Source organism: Schistocerca gregaria, chromosome 1 (assembly GCF_023897955.1).
Source record: "Schistocerca gregaria isolate iqSchGreg1 chromosome 1, iqSchGreg1.2, whole genome shotgun sequence".
Classification (NCBI taxonomy): domain Eukaryota; kingdom Metazoa; phylum Arthropoda; class Insecta; order Orthoptera; family Acrididae; genus Schistocerca; species Schistocerca gregaria.
Window position 1 is genome coordinate 764,677,551 of NC_064920.1, and position 26,888 is coordinate 764,704,438.

The 26,888-nt window shown below is 39.3% G+C and overlaps 1 protein-coding gene across 2 annotated transcripts in view; it reads left to right on the plus strand.

Moving 5' to 3' along the window:
• Nucleotides 1–19,886, plus strand: part of LOC126268120 (single-strand selective monofunctional uracil DNA glycosylase) — a 54,047-nt gene extending 34,161 nt beyond the window's left edge. Inside the window, exons 3-4 of one of the 2 annotated variants that reach the window (XM_049973649.1) lie at nucleotides 9,446–9,598; nucleotides 19,685–19,886. In XM_049973649.1, coding sequence (XP_049829606.1) covers nucleotides 9,446–9,598; nucleotides 19,685–19,798 — 267 coding nt within the window. In that variant the 3' untranslated portion in view covers nucleotides 19,799–19,886. Of the gene's footprint in view, nucleotides 1–9,445; nucleotides 9,599–19,684 lie in introns of those variants that run through there. The other variant, XR_007549092.1, reaches the window with a different exon arrangement.
• Nucleotides 19,887–26,888: the final 7,002 nt, after the last annotated feature.

Sequence of the window (26,888 nt, forward strand, 5' to 3'; positions counted from 1 at the left end):
TGGATGTAGAGGCTTATCTCACTAGGGGTAAGATAGATACAGTCTACAGGAAAATTAGAGAGACCTTTGGAGAAAACAGAGCTACTTGTATGAATATCAGGAGCTCAGATGGAAAACCAGTTCTAAGCAAAGAGGGGAAAGCAGAAAGGTGGAAGGAGTATATAGAGGGTCTATACAAGGGTGATGTACTTGAGGACAATATTATGGAAATGGAAGAGGATCTAGATGAAGACGAAATTGGAGATACGATACTGCGTGAAGAGTTTGACAGAACACTGAAAGTCCTGAGTTGAAACAAGGCCACAGGAGTAGACAACATTCCATTGGAACTACTGACCGCCTTGGGAGAGCCAGTCGTGACAAAACTCTACCATCTGGTGATCAAGATGTGTGAGACAGGTGAAATACCCTCAGACTTCAATAAGAATATAATAATTCCCATCCCAAAGAAAGCAGGTGTTGACAGATGTGAAAATTACCGAACTATCAGTTTAATAAGTCACAGCTGCAAAATACTAACGCGAATTCTTTACAGATAAGTGGAAAAACTGGTAGAAGCTGATCTCGGTGAAGATCAGTTTGGATTCCGTAGAAATATTGGAACATATGAGGCAATACTGACCCTACAACTTATCTTAGAAAATAGATTAAGGAAAGGCAAACCTACATTTCTAGCATTTGTAGACTTAGAGAAAGCTTTTGACAATGTTGGTTGGAATACTCTCTTTCAAATTCTAAAGGTGGCAGGGGTAAAATACAGGGAACGAAAGGCTATTTACAATTTGTACAGAAAGCAGATGGCAGTTATAAGAGGCGAAGGGCATGAAAGGGAAGCAGTGGTTGGAAAGGGAGTGAGACAGGGTTGTAGCCCATCCCCAATGTTATTCAATCTGTGTATTGAGCAAGCTGTAAAGGAAACAAAAGAAAAGTTCGGAGTAGGTATTAAAGTCCATGGAGAAGAAATAAAATGTGAGAGGTTCGCCGATGACATTGTAATTCTGTCAGAGACAGCACAGGACTTGGAAGATCAGTTGAATGGAATGGACAGTGTCTTGAAAGGAGGATATAAGATGACCATCAACAAAAGCAAAATCGGGTGATGCTGCGGGAATTAGATTAGGAAATGACACTTAAATTAGTAGAGGAGTTTTGCTATTTAGGGAGCAAAATAACTGATGATGGTCGAAGTAGTGAGGATATAAAATGTAGATTGGCAATGGCAAGGAAAACCTTTCTGAAGAAGAGAATCTTGTTAACATTGAGTATAGATTTAAGTGTGAGGAAGTCTTTTCTGAAAGTATTTGTATGGAGTGTAGCCATGTATGGAAGTGAAACATGGACGATAAATAGTTTAGACAAGAAGCGATTAGAAGCTGTCGAAATGTGGTGCTACAGAAGAATGCTGATGATTAGATGGGTAGATCACATAACTAATGAGGAGTTATTGAATAGGATTGGGGAGAAGAGAAGTTTGCTGCACAACTTGACTAGAAGAAGGGATCGGTTGGTAGGACATGTCCTGAGGCATCAAGGAATCACAAATTTAACATTGGAAGGCAGCATGGGGGGCAAAAATTGTGGAGGGAGACCAAGAGATGAATATACTAAGCAGGTTCAAAAGGATGTAGGTTGTTGCAGTAGGTACTGGGAGATGAAGGAGCTTGCACAGGATAGATTAGCATGGAGAGCTGCATCAAACCAGTCTGAGGACTGAAGACCACAACAACAACGGTGTTAGTGGGAAGTATCCACATAACCCGGGCAGTGTAACACTGTGCCAAGATGTGCTGGCCATGCACCAAGGCATGTTTAGCCACAGGGTGACCCTCATTACCAACAAACACTGTCTGCCTGTGTCCATTCATGCGAATGGACAGTTTGTTGCTGGTCATTCCCACATAGAAAGCTTCACAGTGTAGGCAGGTCAGTTGGTAAATCACGTGGGTGCTTTCACACGTGGCTCTGCCTTTGATCATGTACACCTTCCGGGTCACAGGATTTGAGGAAGTCGTATCCCTGCTGCAGAGCCACATTCAGTCTGATCCAGTCCTGTCACAATTGGGGCACTTTTGTGGTTCTTCTGTGGGAGGTTCTGGGTTTGAGGGGATGGGGAAGTGGCTCTGGTTATCTGCTTCTGTACCAGGTCGGGAGGGTAGTTGGGGGATGTGAAAGCTGTTTTCAGGTTGTTGGTGTAATGGCTCAGGGATTCCAGACTGGAGCAGATTCGTTTGCCACGAAGACCTAGGCTGTAGGGAAGGGACCGTTTGATGTGGAATGGGTGACACCTGTCGTAATGGAGGTACTGTTGCTTGTTGGTGGGTTTGAAGTGGACGGACGTATGAAGCTGGACATTGGACAGATGGAGGTCAACGTCAAGGAAAGTGGCATGGGATTTGGAGTAGGACCAGGTGAATCTGATGGAACCAAAGGAAATTCTGGAGTTCTTCTTCACTGTGAGTCCAGATCATGAAGATGTCCTCAATAAATCTGTACCAAACTTTGGGTTGGCAGGCCTGGGTAACCAAGAAGTCTTCGTCTAAGCGACCCATGAATAGGTTGGCGTACGAGGGGGCCATCCATGTACCCATGGCTGTTCCCTTTAATTGTTGGTATGTCTGGCCTTCGAAAGTGAAGAAGTTGTGGGTCAGGATGAAGCTGGCTAAAGTAATGAGGAAAGAGGTTTTAGGTAGGGTGGCAGGTGATCGGCGTGAAAGAAAGTGCTCCATCGCAGCGAGGCCCTGGACATGCGGATTATTTGTGTATAAGGAAGTGGCATCAATGGTTACAAGGATCTTTTCCGGGGGTAACATTTATCACAAGCACCTTCAACAGTTTTACTCCTCCTTCTGTTGTCTGGGGTAGCCTGCGCCAGCTATCTGCCACTAAAGTCCACTCACCAGTTTCTGGCTTGACGGTTGCGAATGACGTCCTTGTGGCCCCTCAGGATGTCTCCAATGCCTTCGGCCGCTTTTTCGCAGAGGTTTCGAGCTCCGCTCATTACCACCCTGCCTTCCTCCCCTGAAAAGAGGCAGAGGAGGCAAGGCAACCTAATCTCTGCTCCTCGAATCGTGAAGTTTTAATGCCCCATTCACCATGCGGGAACTCGAAAATTCACTTGCCCGGTCACAACCCTCCACTCCAGGGCCTGACTCTATTCATATTCAGATACTGAAGAACCTTTCCCCTGCAGATAAAGGTTTTGTTCTTCATACTTATAATCACATCTGGATTGAGGGTCATGTTCCCACATGCTGGCGTGGAGCTATTGTTGTCCCAAATCCTAAGCCAGGAAAGGACAAGCACTTGCCTTCCAGTTATCGACCGATCTCCCTTACCAGCTGTGTCTGTAAGGTGATGGAACGAATGGTTAACACTCATTTGGTTTGGCTGCTCGAATCTCGATGCCTACTTGCCAATGTACAATGTGGATTACGTAGGCGCCGCTCTGCTGTTTACCACCTGGTTACCTTGTCGACCTTCATTATGAATAACTTCTTGCGGAAGCACCCGACCGCAGCTGTGTTCTTTGATTTGGAGAAGGCTTATGACACCTGTTGGAGGGCGGACATTCTCCGCAACATGCATACATGGGGCCTTCGTGGTCGCCTCCCTCTTTTCATTCGTGCCTTTTTAATGGGTCAACAGTTCAGAGTACTTGTGGGTTCTGTCCTGTCCGACGCCTTTCGCCAGGAGAATGGGGTGCCACAGGGCTCAGTTTTGAGTGTTGCTCTCTTCGCCGTAGCGATCAATCCAATAATGGATTGCCTCCCAGCTGATGTATCAGGCTCCCTTTTTATGGACGATTTTACCATATATTGCAGCGTGCAGCATACATGTTTCCTGGAGCACTGTCTTTAGCGTTGTCTTGACCGTCTTTGCTCTTGGAGTGTCGCCAATGGCTTCAGTTTTTCTGCTGAGAAGACGGTCTGTATTAACTTCTGGCACTACAAAGAGTTTTTCCCACCGTCCTTACGACTCGGTCCCGTTGCTCTCCCATTTGTGGATACAACAAATTTTTCGGTCTTACATTTGACAGGAAACTTAGCTGGTCTCCACATGTCATATTTGGCTGCCCATTGTACCCGTTCTCTAAATGTCCTCCATGTTCTCAGCAGTATGTTGTAGGGAGTGGATCGAACTGTCCTACTTCACCTATATCGGTCGATCGTCCGCTCAAAGCTGGATTATGGGAGCTTTGTATACGGCCGTTCATCCTACACTGCCTCAACTCTATACAACATTGGAGTTTACGTCATGCGATCGGAGCATTCTACACTAGTCCCATCTAAACTAGTCCCGTCGAGAGTCTTCATGCTGAAGCCGGTGAATTGCCACTAACCTACCAGCGCAATATACTGCTTTGTCGGTATGCCTGTCGGCTATTGTCAATGCCCGACCACCCATCTTATCGTTCCTTTTTTGACGACTCTCTCGACCATCAATATGGGTTGTATGTCTCTGCCCTGCTACCCCCTGGAGTTCGCTTTCGTCGCCGCCTTCAACACCTTGATTTTTCACTCCCTTCAACCTTTCCAGTGGGCGAGAGTCAAACGCCACCTTGGCTCCAGGCTCAGATTCGCATTCACCTTGACCTCAGCTCGCTCCCAAAGGAGGTTACCCCAGCTTCGGTATACCGCTCCCGTTTTGTCAAACCTCGTCCGAAGTTCATTAATATGATCTTCGTTTATACAGATGGCTCTAAAACCAATGATGGTGTCGGGTGTTCTTTTATTGTCGGGGCACACAGTTTCAAATACTGGCTCCATGGCCATTGTTCGGTCTTCACAGCTGAGCTATTTGCCCTCTACCAGGCTGTTCTTTACATCTGCCGCCACCGACATTCTGCTTATGTCATCTGCCCTGATTCCCTGAGCGCCATCCAGAGCCTCAGTGACCCGTATCCAGTTCACCCTTTCGTGCACCGGATCCAACGCTCTCTTCAGCAGCTGGCGGACGACGGTTCTCTGGTTACCTTTGTGTGTGTTCCTGGCCATGTCGGTATCCCTGGGAACGAAGCTGCAGATGCCGCGTCCAAGGTTGCGCTCCTCCAGCCTCGGACAGATTCTTATTGTGTCCCTTCATCCAATTGTAGCAGGGTCATTTGTCAGCGCATATTATCGCTGTGGCATGCCGATTGGGCTACACTTACAGACAACAAGCTTCAGGCCTTGAAACCCCTTCCCAAGGCTTGGACGACCTCTTCATGCCCTTCTCGGCAGGAGGAGGTCGTTTTGGCCCAGTTACGAATTGGACACTGCCGGTTCAACCATCGCCATTTGCTGACGGCTGCGCCGGTTCTGTTCTGCCCATGTGAGCAATTGCTAACGGTACGCCACATTTTAACGTCCTGTCCAACTTTTAATACACTGCGCATTGATCTTGGCCTGCCATGTACTCTGGATGCCATTTTAGCGGATGACCCAGGAGCAGCTGCTCGTGTTCTTCGTTTTATCCACTGGGCAAACCTGTCTAAGGACATTAGATTCTGCTGATATTTTTTTTAAATCCTATGCCTGTTAATGTCTTTTATAGTGTTGTTTCATTTAGTTTCTGTTTTAACCTTGTGCCTCGCAGTGCATTCCTACAACAGGAGAATTTTTCTGTTGTGAGTACCCTTCTTGCATCAAGACAATGTAAGTGCTTTTCAAATAATGCTGACTTTTTAAAACAGATTTAAAAAAGATTTGCCAATCACAAACAGTTTAATTTTTTCGGAACCATGCACGTTCGTGCCTAACATTACTGTTAGGCGAACTTTGCTTTGTTTACTTCCATGCTAATTTTTACCTTTACAGGCAAGCGTTTTATTTGGCAATACGCTGTAAAAGAGACCTGTTTCGTTAATATTGAAGATATCCTGTGGTTTATACTGTTTCAAAAGCTCTTGTAACCTGCCACTCTGCCATTCCATAACAGATTTTATGTCCACACTGTTTTCTTCACCACTTACAGTTTTATACACTACATTGTACCATTTCTTGAATCTATCTGTCCACCTGTTTGATGCTGCGAAGTCCTCGATCCCAAGTATATTGGCAACTTTCAGCGCCTTTTTGTGCAACATCACACCGTTTATTGGAATATTCTATGCACGTGCTGCCTGAAATGTTCTTTGTAACTCTGCGCTAATGCAACATGGGTTCCACAGTGAGCTTCAACTCTTTCCAGCATTTTGACTGTTTCTTCCATAGAAAGGATTATCCTATCTCTTTTGGCAGTACTGGCAGTTTTCCATCTTAAAACTGCGACAGAAAACAACAACGTGAAAGAAACAACTAACCACAGACTTCGATCACTTCACATAAGGCTATGAACGTGCTATGCGATACACACAAACTCTACGCACTGCAGTTGTTGAGAGTAGCTGTTTCGACTGAAATCAACTTACTTTGGTTGTAGGAACAGACTAGTCGCGTTGCCAACCTTAGACACCCAACAACACTGGACAATGCGTTTACAATCCATAAAGGAAGCTACTGTATATTAACAAGTTACAAATACTGGAAAATGGATATCCTCTGTATGTGATCATTATTACAGGGTGAAGTTAACACTTAAATGATGCGGATACAATAAAGTAAGGGTACTACTTATTGTAGCACACAGTACTGACAGATAAAGTTGGTGTCGACTCGAAACAAATGAATGTTCCTCAGAAGTTGCTCATTCTTCCAGCTACTATTGAAACAGTTACTCCCATTATTGACCACACCAAGTTGTGGTTGGCAGCGGCAGGATACAAATCACGGTTTGTTCCGACTTAAGATTTACTGAGTGGAGCACCCTGGTGTCAAGAAAGTTAAACGTGTAACGTGTGTAAACACTGCTTGAAGACAAACAAAGTGCCTGTGTCATTTTATGTCAATCACGCCAGTCTTCTTTTTTCCTCCTCAAATATTGTTTCATAAAATGTAAATCGCGGGAAAATTACTGGTATGTTAACATAAAAACAGGTGTGAATTAACATTGTGAGCATAGGAAATTTGAAGGGAACGATAAAAAAAAAATTCGTAAATGGTGCGAAAAAGTTAATTCCGGGAACATAAAAGTGGGGTTGTACGGTATATTGATAACAGGCCAAAATAAATCTACACTAACGCTGCTGTGAGACTCTAGTACATAAACTCATGTTATGCAGCTCCAAACAAATAAAAATAAAGAAAAAAAGAATGACTTGTAAGTACAAGAAGGATATGTCAATGGGGGTACATTGATTGATGCTTCTTATATAAAGTTCCTGGGCATGTAGATTGATAGTAAACTGAGGTGGCTTCAGCATGTGTATAAGTTAGCCAAAGAGCTCAGTTTTACTGGCTTTGCACTCAGAAATCTTTCTCACTGTCTTGACCTGCAGATGGCATTGCTAACACACTGTGCATACTTCCACTGAGTCTGCCCTGTGTCAGAATCTCTCTGCACATTGTAGCTAAGGTGAAAGAAGTGTTTAGTCTGCAGAAGTGTAGAGGGACTACAGATTCTGATACTTACATATACTCCCTAATGGATTTTTGGTTGGTAACAAAAATCAATTTATAACCTCAGTAATACACAACAACAACAACAGAAGGAGTAAAAATAATATCCAATTGACTATGCATCTCTGCCTAGGGCTCAGAATGGAGTTTTATATTCTGGTGCGAAAGACTATCCATGTTGCCAGTAGATATAATGCAGAAAATTGAAAATCCCCAAAAACTTTTAAATAAAGTAAAAGAATACCTCATTAGTCACTTAGGAATGTAAAATCACCACCACCTTAATATTTCCATTAGCTAGGTCCCATCTTTGTCAGTATAGTATATAGATAGCTGATAGTGGTTTGTGTAAAGTTACACTTTGTTTAAAGTAATGGGTGAAAAAAAAAGTGCCTATAGTTGAGATGACAAGAGACGATTCCTGACAGCTCACAGTGCAGTCTTTCAACTGCAAAGTGCTAATGGTTGCAGGCAAAAACAGTAGCTGTCTGTAGAGTTGACAACAGTGAGGTGTTCCCATAGACACATTTGCAAAATTGTGTTATGTTATTGGTTGACATAACTCTGTAAAGTTGTTGTGCCCAGCCCACTGAAACTGTCAAGAATCAACTTACGCTGACTCGGCTATAGTTAGTATAGGCAGAAGTCTGGCGGCTTCTTTCAAAGTAGCTGTTTTTCTCTTAATATACGTATTTAAAATAATATAGAAGTAATTTCCATAATTTTTGGTTTGGGTAGATTAGTACTAGTTGCAATTTATTAGTAATTTACTTTACATAATAAACTGGTAGTGGTTGCTTGTCCCTACTAAGGTACAACTTGACTCGATCCACATCCCTGAAGGCATCTCCTCCATGATGTGACTTGCAGAACATTTTGGTATTTTCTTCAGAGATGTGCAGCCTCAGTGTCAAAACATGTTTGCAAAATTCTTTTCGGTATGCTGTTGTGTAGTTGTTTGCATTAAGATTCTTCCTTTCCTTAGTACACATTTCTTTGTATGTCATTGGTGGGGAAACTGCTGCCAGTATTGAAAATTAGGGAAAAACAAGTTTTGAGGTTACTTCCACTGCATGGACAGATGAAAGTAAGGCTATGTAATTATATCTAAGGAACATTTAGTCAAGAAACCAAATAAATTCTACTGGACTTACTCTGTAAGATGGTTGTATTTGGTATCTATCTGTCAGCTGATGGAGATGTTGGTTTCAATATAAATATGTTAGGTGTTGTCTATACCACCTCTGATCTAAGAACAGCAATCTAGCAGAGGAGGAAATGACTCTCTGCTGAAATCCGAGCATATGGGAATTTGTAGCAACACAGGTTGCTTGTACAGTATCTGCAGTGGCAAAATGTTAAGGTCGTCTGCAAGCTGTAACCTCAAATTTGAGGAACTGATTCATATGTATTGCTTGTGTATCATGAAACACAAAAATCAGTATACAAAAAATTTTAAGTGCACCCAGTTTTACAATAAGGGAGCAGCCCATGATTTACGAGGCATTTACTCTCTATTTTCAGTGGTGACTTCAAGACTGCAAAACAGCTATTGGATGTTTATTTCTTTGTAGCTGCTCCTCTAGGGTTTTGAAAGGAGAACCTTATGTGTTGATCAGGATCGCTGTACCTCCGAAGTATTGTAATTATTTTAATTCTTCTTTGTATGTTTTACAGCAGTTTTTATGCACACACTGTTTTAATCATCTTGCTGTTTTAATCACCTTGCTGTTTTATTAGTAACATTCACTATAAGCTATTATTGGTTTGTTCTTATATATCTTAATTATCTGGGAATGTAAACATTGTGTGGACACTAAGGACCATGCTGAGTGCTGTCATGCGAGAACAGACAGGAATTGTAAGTGCTTCCTAATTGTATACTCGTACTATAGCCACAGTGAAAAATGGATACTGAGTAGTAATTGTTACTCTGCACTCTTTAAGAATATGTTCTAATTTATTTTCAGAGTAGTGATCGCAAGATGATAGATTCCCTGTGTGAGAGAGCATTCTGCAAAGTACTGGATCTGTTACATGTGGATACAATAATTGCAGTTGGGAAGTATGCTGAGAAGAGTGCTGCTTCTGTGACAAAAGCAAATGGATTGAACCACATAAAGGTGCATTACTAGCTAAGTAATGTATAGATAAATTAGGAAACCAAATCAGTTTAAGAATTCATTTCATCTTGATCTTGTAGCAAATTAAAACACTACCAAAACAGTTAGATGTATAAGAAAATATTAACTTTTCACTGCTGACACTATCTATCAACAATTTAAAGTATAATATGGATGTCACGCATCCCCCTCAATTCCTTGAGCTAAATGTTTTGCATTAACACCATTTCATGAGTTGGAACTGACCAGGGAAACTCCCCTCTTCCCTGATTTGATAGTCAAATGATCCAGTGAGTCAAAAACTGAACACAGATCAAGCATGAAAACAGGAAAAAAGTGTACTGAACTGTGAAAAAAGATGCAAAATTGAAACAGCGAACAGTCCAAGATTGGTTGTGTGGTCAAGGTGTTGGACTGTCAAGTGGGAGATCCATGTTCAACTCTTCCTCGTATCCCATATTTATTATTGTTGTTGTTGTTGTTGTTGTTGTTCACAAGTTTATGATCCGACTGTCTGGTCATGGACATGTCTGTTCTCCTTCTGTAGTCTTGGCAATTGTCATGCCACACATTGGTTGTAGAATGTCAGTCATATGGTAAGAATATATTACCATTGCAGGTAAATGTGATAAAGTAAGAACAGGTGAGCTTCATAGATCTCTCACAGAAATGAAAGCAACAAACAAACAGGCGTGAACTATGTTACAACAACGGAATTAGTGTCCAAACTTCCGAAACAGAATGTAAGAATCATAACAAGTGGTGCTTGTGTAGAACAAATAGAAGATAAATATGTCTGGAGATCCCTTCGTTAAACTTTACTGTTGTAAACAGACTGTACACTGTAGTACAGACACAAATTTGGATACAGTGAATGGACACGTTAATGATGAGACAAACTTCATAAATTTGTGTGTGTGTGTGTGTGTGTGTGTGTGTGTGTGTGTGTGTGTGTGTGTGTGTGTGTGTGTCTGGGGGGGGGGGGGGGGCGTTGTGGAAGAAAATGGGGCATGAGGGAGGTGTGAACATGGATCTCCCCCTTTGCAGTCAAACATCCTAACCGCATAATCACAACAGTATGGCAATTGAAAATGGCCGATGTTCCACATCTTGATGTTAGACTCTTCTTTCTATTTTTCTTCTTTTTCCATACTTCAGTACACCTTCTTCCTGTTTTCACATCTGATCTGTGTTTAGTTTTTGACCGGTTATCTATTGGGCCATCTTGCCACTAAATCTAAAGGGGTGCGATGGGAACTTTCCCTTGTAAGTAGTCTGGCAATACATGCTGTAAAAGGAGATTTAAGGATGTTTCCATTCAGTTGTGAATTCACCTGTCACTAATGTTTATGCTGCAGAATTCTTGTTGTGTACCAAACTCTTGAGTTATTTGTGTAATAAACTTTGTCTCCTTACTACCATGATTTCTAGATGTGGTATTCAGACAGTGGCATAATGGCAATGCTGAAAGGTTATGGTTTAATAAGTTATTTGCTTGACTGAAGGAGTGGGAATCAACAAGATACAGTATAACCTCACTTTTACATTCTCAGTATTAACGTTTTCCCACCATTTACAACATTTTTTATTGCTCTTGTCAAGTTTCCTCTGTCCACAATGTTACTTCACACCCAATTTTGCGTCAATATATTTATAATATTACAATGATTTATGCTTTATGAAAAAATGTTCATGGAAAAAAATGACATTGGCATGATATTGGCCATCAAGTAGTGTTTACAAACATTATGTGGTTAAGTTTCTCAATGTCAAGTTGCTCTACTTAGCAGATTTAAACCGATAAATGTGTAAAAGTTGGAACAATTCGTGCTGTATCTCTTTTAGTATTTGTTCGTTAGATTTTCCTTCGGTCTAGGATGTATTTATGCCTCATCTCCATATTTATATTTCTGTTGCTTCTAATTTTTACTTTTCTTGTTTTTCCCAAAATCCACCCTTCATATCATAGCTTAAAATGCTCTAATTATAGGTCCTGAATAATTTATTTCTTGCTTCTACATGAAAGTGAATGTTTGTTAATAAATTGCTCTTATTTCTTGTTTCTATGTATTCGCAGCACATTACACTTGTCTGCATTGAGATTCAATTGCCATTCCCTGCACCATGCGTGAATTCGCTGCAGATCCTCCTGCATTTCAGTACAATTTTTCATTGTTGCAACCTCTCGATACACCACAGCATCATCTGCAAAAAGCCTCAGTGGACTTCCGATGTCATCCACCAAGTCATTTATGTATATTGTGAATAGCAACGGTCCTATGACACTCCCCTGCGGCACACCTGAATTCACTCTTACTTCGGAAGACTTCTCTCCATTGAGAATGACATGCTGCGTTCTGTTATCTAGGAACTTCAGTCCAATCACACAATTGGTCTGATAGTCCGTATGCTCTTACTTTGTTCATTAAATGACTGTGGGGAAATGTGTCACATGCCTTGTGGAAGTCAAGATACATGGCATCTACTTGTGAACCCGTGTCTATGGCCCTCTGAGTCTCGTGGACGAATAGCGCGAGCTGGGTTTCACACGATCGTCATTTTCGAATCCCATGCTGATTCCTACAGAGTAGATTTCTAGTCTCCAGAAAAGTCATTATACTCGAACATAATATGTGTTCCAAAATTCTACAACTGATTGATGCTAGAGATGTAGGTCTATAGTTCTGCACATCTGTTCGACATCCCTTCTTGAAAACGGGGGTGACCTGTGCCCTTTCCCAATCCTTTGGAACGCTTCGCTCTTCTAGAGACCTACAGTACACCGCTGCAAGAAAGGGGGCAAGTTCCTTCGCGTACTTTGTGTAAAATCGAACTGGTATCCCATCAGGTCCAGCGGCCTTTCCTCTTTTGAGCGATTCTAATTGTTTCTCTATCCCTCTGTCGTCTATTTTGATATCTACCATTTTGTCATCAGTGCGACAATCTAGAGAAGGAACTACAGTAACTACAGTGCAGTCTTCCTCTGTGACATATGGCCCATGGTGTGCTACAGTTGCCTCGGCACCAGTTTTGGATAGTGCCATTTTGCTGTGCCCAGTATATTTTAACCACAGCAGCACACGAACAGTTTACAAACTTAGCCATTTCAGAAATGCTTCAACCTTTGGCCAGAAATCAAATGATCCTGCCCTTTTGGATACCGGATGAGTCACTCCATTTCTGCATTGCGACAATGACTGCACTGTTTTCTGCATCCCAGGATGTGCTTTATATACACTTCACTGCTAATGCTGCCACCTGCCAATTGGGAGTGGTTGTTCCACATTGGCACTGAAAATACGCAGTGGTCATATTAATGTCTGTAGACTGTGTATTTCATATGTTAATGTTTGTTCATCCTGGTTTGTTCAATTTATCCATCATGATTATTCTAGTCTTGTTTGTGCTTATTTTCAGATTTTAGTTGCCCAAGGCACGTGACGAAATTTTTAACATGTAGCTAAAGTCCTTTTCAGAATCTGCTAAGACTGGAAATTAAATACAATGTATTTTTTCACTAATAATTGTGATCATTTATATGCCATTATTCATCATTTGTATTGCTGTTTTTATAAATAAATATGGAGAGAGAAGACAACCTTGTTGGATACTTCATTTTATACTAGCCTCTCGTTCAATGCCATTGTTACCTGTGCTCTAATTTTTATATAGAATGAGAATCAGCCTTTTATTCCTCCAGTCTATTCCAGTTTTATTCATTTTTCCTAACAGTTTCTTCCAGTATACTGTGCAGCACTTGTTTTCCTCTTCATCTTAAGTCTTCTTTCTAAAATCAATGGATGCCATCCCTGGTTCATTTTCCTTTCAAAATTCGTTGTTTCCTAAATATTGGTTAATCTTTCAGTGCTTCTTAACAATATTGAGAATAATTTTTGAAGGATAGTGTAGAAATGCTAAGGTTCTACAATTTAGACAGTCATTGGCTTTCTAAATTAATTCCATTGGTAGTATCCCATCTTTGACAGCACATGCTCTCAAATCTGTACAGTTGTTCTGTTGCCTTATCTCCAGCATTATTTAACAACTCAGCAGGTCTGTTATCTGTTTGTCACTTTGTTGCTGTTCAAGTTGTTTAAAGCATTGTTGAATTTTGCCCTGATTGTTGTCCTACGAATTCATTTTCCACTTCTTCCATTATGCTTACTTAATCTAGTCATCTCTGAAATCTTATCCATCATATACGTTGGGACATCAAAAGGTAAGTTACACGTGCCTTACCATAATGAGAGCATTAGGCAACAAGGTGTGGAGGGTAAAAATCATAGAGGGAGACCAAGAAATGAATACACTAAGCAGATTCCGAAGGATATAGGTTGCAGTAAGTACTGGGAGATGAAGAAGCTTGCACAGGATAGAGTAGCAGGGAGAGCTTCATCAAACCAGTCTCAGGACTGAGGACAACAACAACAACAAAATCAAGTGGCATATTGTCAGAAAAGAGTACATATTTCAGGTTTCCTGCAGACAGTTTTCCTGTAGTACAGATAGCAGCTGCATTGCAGTGTGGGAGTGAAATGGCGTGACAACTGGAGACACAACCCAAAGTTAAAGTATGTGGAACAGTACAAATCTTGTAAGCAAAATGCCTAAATGAATCCTAAATTCTACATCTCCATCTACATATGTACTCCACAAGTCACCACATGGTGCATCGCAGAGGGTACCTTGTACCACTACTTGTAATTTCTTTTCCTGTTTCACTCACAAATGTAGGGGGAAAAACAGTGGTCTAGATGCCTCTATACAATCCATAATTTTTATTATCTTATCTTTGTGGTCCTTATGCAGAATGTACATTGGCAGTGATAGAATCGTTCTGCAGTCAACTTCAAATGCTGGTTCTCTAAATGTTCTCTAAGGCATTTTGTGAAAAGAATGTCATCTTCCCTCCAGGATTCTCATTTTAGTTCCCGTAGCATCTCTGTGATACATGCATTCTAATGTTCTGATGACTTAAAGTGTGAGTGTGGGTTATACTGATTTATTTCCCCAATCACATTCCACTTCTTTACGAGATGACTTACTTGGAATTTTGCAGCCCCTCTTCTTTACAGGAAGTTTGCTGCTGGAAAATCTCTTGACTTCTTCTCCATCAAATAGAGCTAGGTACAGGAACTTTTAAGCCTCTTTCTACTTATAAAATGAGTCATAATTCACACTTTCAACATACATGTGCAACTTTCTGTAAGTACCTCATACCGGCGAACATTAGAAACAAACTGATTTACCAGATTATTACATTAACTTTTAAAAACTGTTACTTTTAATTGTATTATTATGTACTGCATAAACTTTGTAGAACTAATATTTACTGCTACACATTGTACTACTGTGCATTGTATATACTTTATCTTGTATCAAATTGATGAAGCTAAGTCCAAAGTGTTTGGAGTTGTGTGATGTTCCAGCTGAATTCTTTCACAGCTAATCTGCAAGTTTCTTGTGGCTGCCTTGTTTTTTAAATACTACGCATATGTCTGTTTTTTGACTGGTTGTTGTTTCAACTGATTTTTCTTTTAACAGGCAGGCAGAGAATCAAGGCTTTCCATAGCTTCCACTCATTGCTTTCAAAATTGCTTCACTGATCTTTTACAGCTCATCATCCACATACATGAAAATTTTAGTTTCTTCAAAATCTTACACTTTAGGTGAATACCCTTTGGAGACTCAATTATGTGTCTTCTTCAAATGCTCCTTTGTCCTTTGCACTGTATGAGTAATCTTAAATTGTTAAGGTGATTCTTAACAATTTACATGAAATTAAAGTCCTTTGTGAACTTGCAGACCTTCCTGCAAAAACGATGGTGATATATGGTATCATAAAAGGGTAGTTTATAAATAATTACATGTTCTGTGTATTGTAATAGAACTTCTCATTATGATGGGAAAAAGTCAGTAATGGATCAGTCATCATCAGGCTTCCTCGTCAACCTCATTAGTGGTCTCTCTTCAGCATTTTGTAAAGAAGATGAAACACAGATTAGTCTGTAAATCTTCAGGTCATTTGTGTCTTTGCCTGGGTTTGGGCAAGTGTGACCTTAATTTTCTTTGACAGGTTAAGCATTCCTCAGAACTGGCCTAGTTGTTCAACTGTAGAAATCAAGTCACAGAAACAGCACTGAAATTCAAATGTTCTACATTCTTAGATCATTGAGGTCAGTTAGTTTGCTTGCCTTAAACTTGCTCAAAGCAAGCTCCAGTTGTACAGTGAAATAGTGACACAAGTAATTCTTTCCTTAGGTACTTTGAACACCAAGTGCCAACCAGCTTCTTTATCATCCTTTGCCATATGGCATCATTTGTGTGCATATGAGGTTACACTGGTGCTCTTATAGTTATTGTCAGCTTTCTATACATTGGAGCTGCTACTTCTCATTCAAGCAGCTCTACAGTTAGCTTTACAAGGCTGATTGAGGGCACCCCATACCGGATTTCCCACTGAGGAAACAGACCTGGAAGTGTCAGGAATTGAATACGGGTTCTTTACATGGCTGTGAAACATGTGACTGCTCAGTACAGAGGCAGACATCTTGGGTTCATTGCCTGAAAAAAATATGCTCTTCTGGCATGATGGCCTTAGTTGGCTTTCCACTTGACAGGAGTTGGAGCAGCTTGGTTGCCTTTGTGACTTTTTGTTCACATGGTATGTGCATTTGTTGTATTTGCTTAAGGAATAAATTAAACCACAGGAAGCTTTGTTGCAGACTAGTAGGCAGAGCTGCATTAGCACAGACATACAAGCAGCCCCCAGGAGCTGAACCATATCACCTGTCACTTGAGGTGTGGTGGGTGAGGAAGGAACTAGGTATCAATTCTACTGTAAAATCAGTTACATATTTTTAATAAGCTTTTCTGGACAAACAGTTATAGTAAATTATGAGGACTGACAGAATGACATAATTCAAGATTAATAAACTTAAACATGGTCTTTAGTAGGCTGCAATGCGATGTCTATTTAATAGTGTGATGAGCTAATTTTTACTAATCGTCGTTGTCAAACACATTTCTAACATGTGTATTTCATGTCATTTTCAAATGACTCTTAATTACAAGTCAAAATTAGCCATATTCCATCATTTTACAAAAGTATCCACACCACAGTGATACCTTTTAAGATCATATTCTGAACTTTGCTCTTTGTACAACAACATGGAGTTACCTCTAATAAAATGATGGAATATGGCTACTTTTACTTGTAATTAACAGTGATTTGAAAATGACATGAAATACAGATGTTACAAATGTTCTTGACAATGATACTTAGTCAAAATTAGTCGCATGATTAAAGAAACATCGCATTACAGTATATTATGGAGCATGTTTACATTCGTTAAGCATCTGGAAGCTGTTGATTCCCAGAGGTACAATATTTTAATTCAAAATTGTTACAATACATTAAAAATGCATTAACGTGCTGATTTATACAACAGCTGACTATTGAATTTTTGTTTGGAAGCCAAATACTTCCAGAAGTATATGAGATTGCAGTTGCCTCTGTGCAGATCATTGGAGCGTATTTCGAGTTAAGACAGTACTCAGATCGAGTTCAGAACATATTCCCATGCCATACCTCAAGATTGTGCTGAAACTGATTTATTGATAATATGTATAGCAGCACAGATAACATACAGTGTTCTTCGTGCTTTTCCTTAATTCATTAGTGAGTGATACTCACTGCACAAAGGCAAGCCATCTGTTTCTGTCATGATTTACAATTAACACATAGATATGCAGGAGTGAAGAGAGAAGGTGATAAGCAGGAAGAAGGCTGTCGAATGCTGGTTCAGAGGTGACATGTGATATCGACATGGAGCACCGTGTCTGTCATACAGTTACTGTGGTGCCAGAAGCAGTGTCTATGGGTGTATGCTGTTGCTGCAGTTTGGTACAGTGGAATGGTGAATTCCCACACTTTTATTTGTTAGAATGTGAATTTGTTTGGAAAGGGTCATTTCTGAGACATTTTAATGAACTTTGTTTGCTGACCACACCTGCTCATATCATGTTGTGTCAAGTTTTAACACCTACTACTTCTTAGCATAGGAAATGGAAGAAAGATTATTTTTTGCAACATGGAGTTTGTAGCACTCTTCCAGTGAGGTTGCTGTTTCTGTGATATAAGTGATTTCTGCAGCATATGGGAATGGATAACCAAGAGCACTAACTTATTGAAGCCTTCATATTCTTAATGAACTACTGCAACTACTGTTCTTGTTAAACACAGTTTGCCTTCTTAAAACTGTATCAGTTTGTAAGGTCCCATCTTTGGTTTTACTGTCATTTAGAACATACACACAACAGGTCAATGCCATTGTTCATTACTGGATGAATACTGATTTTGTGCACTGTTTCACTTTACAGTCACTCACAAACAGCAGATGTAGGTTATAAGGATATTGCTATCCTTTAATGGCATTGCAAGCTAGAATTTTACTGGCATGGGTAAATTCATGAGTTTCAGTTTAAGTTGTTTTTGAAGGCCCATGATCTCTCACAATGAATAACTAAAATAACCAAAAGCAACTGACTCTAATTCCACACAGAGTGTAGATAAGCAAGAAATTGCTTGTCCTGTCACATTCCATTGGTAGTACATCTTGATGGATATTTCTGTTTAATTTCAAAATATGCCATCTTTTATCTGTCTGTCTGCTCCCTAGTAAGCACACTTTTTCTTATCTTCATTTGGTAGTAGTTTCATTTATGAGAGATAATATATGCCATGGAGAAAAGAACAGCAATTGATCACAAAATCTGTCATTTTATTACAGCAGATGCAGACTTTAACTATTACATAGTCATCTTCAGTGCATATAACAACAGGTGACATTAGTTCAAAGTGTCACATAGTTCGTTAGACCCCTGTAAACTCTACACCACCAGTGTTGTTTACTAAGTGACACTTTGAACTAATGCCACCTGTTATATGCACTGAAGATGATTATGTGATAGTTGAAATCTAGATCTGCTGTAATAAAAACAATGGATTTCACGATCGATTGCTGTCCGTTTCTCCATTGTCTGTTTTCAGTGATTGCTACATACAACAGGCTCACATGGATTTCAATCTGATGTAATATGTGTTATTAGGTTGTGAGTTTCATAGAGACTGTTTTGGTTGTGTTTCATATTTTTCATAAGAAAAACCTAACTGTTGCTGCCATCCTAGAAACATAAAGGACTCTTGTGAGCATTTTATTATCTAACAAGCTATTATACCCTTCTGTCTCACAAAAATGTAAATCCACTGCAGAGGAAACACGAATTGGGCTATTGAATGGAAGGTCAAAGTCATTAGTCACCTATGATTGTGTACCTAAATTTGGCACAGTAGTGAAATTGATTTAAATTGGTAACTTTGATACATCTAAAAGAAAAATTCACATGTCTCAGCTTCTCGTACAACAAGAGTATACATAAAGAACATTTTGCATCCCCAACACCTTCAATTTCTTAAAGGAAATATCTCCAGCCATAATCTAGTCTACAGAATACTTTCCTTAGTGGAATTATTCTAATGTTCTCTTATTGAGAAAACTAGGACACTGTTGGCCTGAAATAATGTTATTGGCATGAATTAAATGACAACCTGTTAGTTGTGAAATCGCAAGTAATGTTTGTGTCTAAATTTTTCTTTCATCTTAGTCCTGTCAAAAAAAAAAAAAAAAAAAAAAAAATGCTACTTAATGAAGATTTGGATCTCAGTTGGACAAAATTTATCATAAGACCATAAATGGAACTTACTAGTTAGCATGCATTCATACACTTTCATTAAATATTGATGTTGCATTTTAACCTCATTACCATAATCTGTCATTTACATCCTTATTTTTAATGAGTGTCTCATGCAGAGTTGAAACTACAGTACATTTGCCTTTGCATTTTTTTTTAGTTTTGGAGGGTGGGGTATGCTACTAGTGTAGTTAAATATGAAACAATTACTGCCAGGTGATGTGTACTAATATGCACTGTACCAGTACTTACTGCAAATTAACACATGCTGTATTTAACCATCCTCACAAACTGAATGATGGTTTCCTTCATGATCATCTATTTGTGTTACAGATTGTTACTATTCTACATCCCAGCCCACGGAATTTCAATTCAAAAAACTGGGAAGAAGAAACTAAAGCGCTATTACAGAAAAATGATTTAATGAAATTTTTTTGTGATACTTGAAATATATTATGCAGAACAACATTGTTAATGACATTCCAGTTGTGAGCAAATGTTCTACAATGCAAATACAGAATATTCCAAGACTGTGCATCATTGCTCAATTGATATAGGGTGTGGCATGAAAGTGAGCCCCTTATGTCAATAATAATGTTTCAGTAGTGTAGCTGACAGCAATTGCTGTTTGTCACTCATAGATAAACCACTTGCAAAGGCAGTTTACTGACATGGAGCTCAGCGTGGTACAATTGTGAGTATATTTTACAGAGTTAACTATACTACAACACTTGTATTAGAATAATCAGTATTTCAGTTTTTGTTAAGCATAATCTTGTACGATTGTAACATGTAGTAAGAATGTTGGTGACACTGTTTGAAGAACAGGAAGTGACTTGGAGCAAAAACTAGCAAGTAAGACATAATGTTGTGCACAGGAAGCAATAAAAGATTCAGACCATTCTATTAAATTACTGTCCTCAGCTATGTTGATCACCAGGCATACTACACATTGAATCTTATTGTTTAATTTAAGGTCACTACCATACAGCATGCAGCAGTAAATTGGATCGGACAGTGAATTTACGTGCAGAATTAACTGCTAAAATGAAAGGCATCATAGCATTTATATATGTACAGTGAATGAATGATGACATTCACTTTTAGCAGTGGTCATTTACTGCATGATTGTGTCTTTTCCAATGGAAGGAAAATTTCTGTGACTTGCATGAAAATTCATTGTACAGCCAGTGGCAGTGTAGTTTTCAGTAGTCGCTTTTGGGGATGAGTAATGGTGAAGCAATAAATTAAAATACACCCACATAAAACACATTCATCACACTTGAACTCATTCTTACAGGATGGTGATCCATAAACAATATGCCAGTTTCACTGGAAGGCATGCACGATACTGCACCATACCAAGATATTGCAGTAGTTGGTGGCTTACAATGCTTTGTTGCCTCCAAGTTTAACAGATTTGGCAACATGTGATTTGTTCCTCTGCAGGTATCTTTAACCAAATGTGCTCATAAATAGCCCCACATTGTTGTTGTGCTGGGGACCATCATTTATATTTGAATTATCAAACACCTGGCAGTGTGCAGGTGTTTATTAATAACTATGCATCAATACGGTGTCTGGTTTGTGTTTAATGTTTATGACATATCTCCTGAACTATGTTCTATACAATGAGACATAATTTTGTGGGTACATTCAGCAACATATGTGGATACCGCCTGCAAAACGTGTTGTGAATGGAGTTTGTGGAAACAAAGTAATAAATTTAAATGTTATGCACCTCACTGTTTATGATGTCCTGTCTCCTGAACTGAGAGTCATACAATGATATAATATTGTACATACATCTTGCGGCATATGTGAATAAAGTCTGTGAAATGTTTTGCAAATAGAGTGAGTAGAAATGAAGTAACAGAATTAAATGTCATGCATGATGTGGCAGTATTTCACACATCTCATTGTTTATGATGTCATATCTCCTGAGCTGTGTGTTGTACAATTATATAATTTTGCAAGCGGGAAAGCGCCGGTAGAATAAAACACACAAACACACACACAGAATTTCAAGCTTTCGCAACCGGCGGCTGCTTCGTCAGGAAAGAGGGAAGGAAAAGGAAAGATGAAAGGATGTGGGTTTTAAAGGAGAGGGTAAGGAGGCATTCCAATCCCGGGAGCGGAAAGACTTACCTTAGGGGGAAAAAGGATAGGTATATACTCGCGCGCGCGCTCACACACACACACACACACACACACACACACACACACACACACACACACATTCACAGACATATTCATTGTGCCTATCTACCGGCGCTTTCCCGCTTGGTAAGTCTTGGAATCTTTGTTTTTAACATATTTTTCCCATGTGGAAGTTTCTTTCTATTTTATTTATATAATTTTGCAGTTACATAAAGTATAATACATTCATACTTTCTGCAAAATGTGTTGTGAATACAGTTCGTAGTAAACAAGAAATAAATTGTCATGTCTCATGTGGTACTTTTACTGCATGAATTACAGAAAAGTAGTAAGTGATTATTTTTTTTTTCCCTTTCATCATTTTGTAGGGGTTGTCAGCAAGAACAAATTCTGTGAAGGTTTGAAATTATGTGTAAAGTTTGTTGCAAGCCACTTAGTGCTCTAATTCTCAAATACTGGATGAATAAAGCCTGAGAATGGCTCCGTTTCTTTCTCAATCCCACCCCACCCCTTTGACGGGGAAGTGATTCTTACTCCCCCAGTGATTGTTGTCAGACAGTAATCTATTTGAGTTTCATTGAAATCGGTCCATTGGCTTTGGAGGAGATATGAAACACACACACACACACACTGCTTGATTTTTGTAAAAAAAAAAAATACTTTGACCTTTCAGGGAGTATTTTTGAAATTTAGACTTCTTAACATGTTATTTTAACACTTTTCTGAGCATTCTAAAAGTGTGAATACAACATTTGTTGTACATTGCTTCAACTGTAGCAAAATCTCTATTTTACCACATCTCAAAATCTGCGTTCAGATTTTTTTCGCCAGAGGTACCAGTACAGTGTCCTACCATCACAAATCGAGCATTGAAAATACACACACACACACACACACACACACACACACACACACACACACACACACACACACACACACACGTATATTTGTTATGTGTAAGGATGTCTGGATTAGAAAAACAACATTAAGAAAACTAAAAAAAGCAATGCTATCCACTGGTTGGGATTTGATAGAGGACCATTTGGTGTTGAAATTTAAAGAAAGACATGGTAGATAATAAATGTTTTTTCAATGGTAATGTGTAGTAAGGCAAAATAAATCTTATTTGCTTTTAAAAATTGATTAATTACATTTGTTACTTTTTAAGGTATGTAGGGGAAAAGGTGGTAGTCCACACAGGGCTTATTTCTAATTCATCTAGCATTTCCTTCTATATAGAGGATGCCCCCAAACTGTAGGAGCAAAATTCTACAGACTTTACAGGACACAAAAATGACAATTTTGAAAATAGGAACCAGTGATCAAAAATTAATAAGAGCGATTCAAGTGAAGCCCAGGTTGTAAATGGCTTATGATTTGTTTTGTAGCAGAGAACTTCCTGTCACATCATAGTTGCTGGTGCTATGTTGAAAATGCAATACAAAATTGTCTGTGACATGGCCATCATTAAGTTCACCATTGTTTCCATTTCATGATTGACTGGCAGAGATGGAGTGTTACTCATTACCTGAACATTCATTTATTTATATTTATTTGTGTCAGAAGCATTTACAATATATAAAATAATGTACATATTTACATGTTGTTTGTAGATACATTTACAAGATAATTATTTACACTTTTGCCGCCCAGAAGTTAGCGACCTCTATTGCTTTTGGCGTTGCATGTAGCAGGTCTTCTGTTGTGCATGTTGCTGGACATTGGGTACACTGGAGCAGGTGGAAGGTCGTCTGCGTTGCTCCACACTCGCAGAGTGGCGGCTCCTCTAGGAAACCCCATTTGGTCAGATTGCTCTTACATTTCGTGACACCAGAGCGTAGTCTGTTGAGGGATCTCCATGTACTCCAACTCTCTGTGTAGCCGGGTGGTAGTCTTTCGCTTGGTGTAATCCATCCCACAGTACTGGTAAGCCTTGCACGCCATAGTTCGATTCGGCATTGCTGTGGTGCCCCAACTAGAGCCTCGGTAGATCTGAGGAAGCTCTTTCTGGATTTTAGTCGTGGGTTTGCTGGCTGATAGCCGTATAGGGGGTGAGCTGCAGAAGTTTCTGATTTTTCCTTCTTGCTTTTTGCTGCTACCTCCCGGCGGTGAGCTGATAGCTACAGTGAAGCTACGGTGAAGCCGATTCCTGCACGTGGTGCCCCTGCATAGGTATCTGAAATAGGTACTGAACTGAACATCAGCATTCCAGAAGCACTTATGAGTCCAAACAAGATGAACATGCAGATAGTCATTTAATGCATACTGCAGTGAGTTACAGGCAAGAAGTATAAGCATGGTTGGAATAGATTCTATCCACAGCAATAAAGCTTAAGAGAAACTTGGCCATTCAAGCCACAGAGCTGATCATGATTGTCAATAAATGATTGTTTGCACATTAGACTTTGAGAAGATAGTTTTGGGTTGAGTTGAGTAGAGTAAGTAATCATGAAATGTCTGCTTTCAGAAATACAGTGTGGGAGGGTACTATTAGAGCAACAGTCACACATTTATCATAAACAACCCACATGGGCAATGTGGACAGATAATTTGGACCAGAGTTCAGTTGTGTCAGTGGACTATTTAGTGCAGTACTGTAGTGCTGAACTTCCTACATATATGAAGCCTTTTCAACCATAATAGTGCTTCCAGTTGTCACAGAAGCCATGTCTGGAACAAAGAAAGTCCATATGCCATTCTAAGTGCATGTAATAAGTCTCTGTGTTGAAATTGTAAAAGATAGACTAACAGCACCTTGGGTGTGGCTATCCCTTAAATGGCGCACATTATGTGGTGCTCATTTGAGATGTGATGCCACAGTTGTTGGAGGCAGAACCTCATTTTGCCTACATGATGATGTGCTTCAACATGAGAATACACTATCCCAAACTGATATTAATGCCTATGACCCAAATTGATATTAATGCATGTGAACATCTAATCCCCACATAAGTTCATCATAGCTAGCACAATTACTTTTTTTTCTCCATATATTTTTCCCAAGTCATTGCTGTATGAATTCTCAGTATAAAGAAGAGGAACTTGTTGGTATGATCCTAGCTGCCTACCTGACCATGAAATTTAAGCAACAGGAACATTTAAGACAGTACAGAAAATGTTATTCACCACTGTAAGGCATGTGTTAAAACTGGTGGTAGTCACTTTGAACAGTAGCTATGAGCTTAAACTGTAGCTATAAAATGTGAGTTGTTAGCTTGTGAACATGAGCTATGGTTTATAGCTGGCTACAGCCATTGTGATCAGTAGCCAGCAACAGCTCTGTCTCTACATCTTGGACAACATTCCCCAGTTAAGTTTACCCTGATATTCCTTCCTGACCTTTCAGCTATTTTCCTGAAGAGTTCCTTTGCCCAAATAAAGAACTCCACTGGCCGTCATAACCATACTTTATATTTGCCATGACCTCTCAGTAAGATTGGCCACAGCTGCAGCAGTATAACAACATGAGCAAAAATACTAACTGAAGTATTTTGAAACTAATTAAAAACTGCTCTGAGAATTCTGTGATGACATCAGACTGCAAGACTGAAATGCAGGTGGTGCGAAGTAACTCTGTTAAAATTATTAATCACACACAATGAAATAAAGTTTTGGTGTCTTTTAGATGAAATTCTTCCACGAAAGCAAGAGCACAAAATACTAGGCAAGCACTTAGCACCACCACACGCACACAGGCTGACAATAGAGTGAGTTTTCTTCCAAACTGAAGAAAATATTTTCTGATGTAGGGGAATAGTTGTTGAAAATGGAAATACCGTGTGGCTAAGGCTTCCCGTTCGCCTGGTGCAAGTCTTTCGAGGTGACACCACTTCAGCCACTTACATGTCAATGGGTATGAAATGATGATAAGGACAACACAACACCCACTCCCTGAGCAGAGAAAATCTCCTACCTAGTTGGGAATCAAACCCGGGCCAGTAGGTATGACATTCCGTTGTACTGACCACTCAGCTACCAGGGGCAGATGGAATAGTTGTTGATTAGTTTGAAGTAGATCAGAAATAAATTCTTGTCGAACTGGCTTTACCACATCAGGAGATGTAGCACAGTGATTAACACTACCAGTATTCTGGAAGAGTAATCCAAATACTTGTCTGACCATTGTGGTTTAGGTTAAATAAGGTTTCCCAAGTAACTTTAAGGAAATGTCAATAAGTTGTATTTAATAAGATTGGGGCTTATTCCTTCTGGCATGCTTGCCTGAATGAGTCACTGCTGCATCCATATCCTCTCTTTACTGTTAGAGCCTAGTTATCATGAAAATAATATGATGAGGCAAAATGAAAATTATGTTAGACTTGTAAAGCATTTCCAGTGAATAAAAAAATTATTGCTTTGTGCAGAAATTTTGATTTCTTTTGCACTATGAATAAATATAATTGAATTTGTAATAGAAATAAATTGAAGCAGTTCACATGTTGCAATGAACCTGTCATCACAATACAACTGGTTTCCAAGTTGGCTACATTCACTGCCGTAGATGATAGAATTTCATCAGATTTTTTCATCCAGAAACTGTTTAACTGTATGCACTTTGATGTTATCAGCAGCTTTGGGCATGAAACAAATCTACACTTCTGTCCAAAGGCTGTGTGAGTAAAATTATTTACTTTTGTTTATGAATTGTCTAAGGGGAAATCAACAACTGTACTTGTTAACAATCCTGTGTATAACTTTTCAATGCAGGTTAAGACAGTGTACTATGAAGCACAACTCTAGTTCATCTCCCTTGCTGCTGTTCTCTGTTTCATTATTGAACAGTGTGTCCACCTATCTCTTAATAGATCCACATATGCAGTGGTGTCATAAAAGTAATAATTGATTATTGAATCAAAGCTTTGAAAATGAAGTTGATCTATAAAACATGCAATTAAATTGAATTGATTTATTTGCCTGTAAACAGATGTTGTGTTTTACAAGGAATCATCAGTGCATACATAATTATAAAAATGACCATACAAATGATTATACAAATAGTTAAAACACATAAATATTATTAACTTTGTTACACATGTTACCTAGATGACAAATTAGGTTGTGTACCATAGGTTACGACTTTGTTACAATCACATTCATTATAATAGATCATATTTGTGTTATAAAATGCTTTTTATTTCAACCATGTGTCTACCACTATTTTAAATTTATTTTCATGTAATGCCCTTCAGTCGTGCAATATATTGATGACAAATATTCTGCCAGCATGTAAAAAATTATTTTGGACCTTGTGATATTACAGTGCCAGTGTTATTAAAAAAGAAAAAAAGCAATGTTTCTATGGAACATGCATGTCCAAAGAACAGGCACTGTAGCAGCTACAACTGATATGGAATACATTAAATGTATTTGCTGTTGC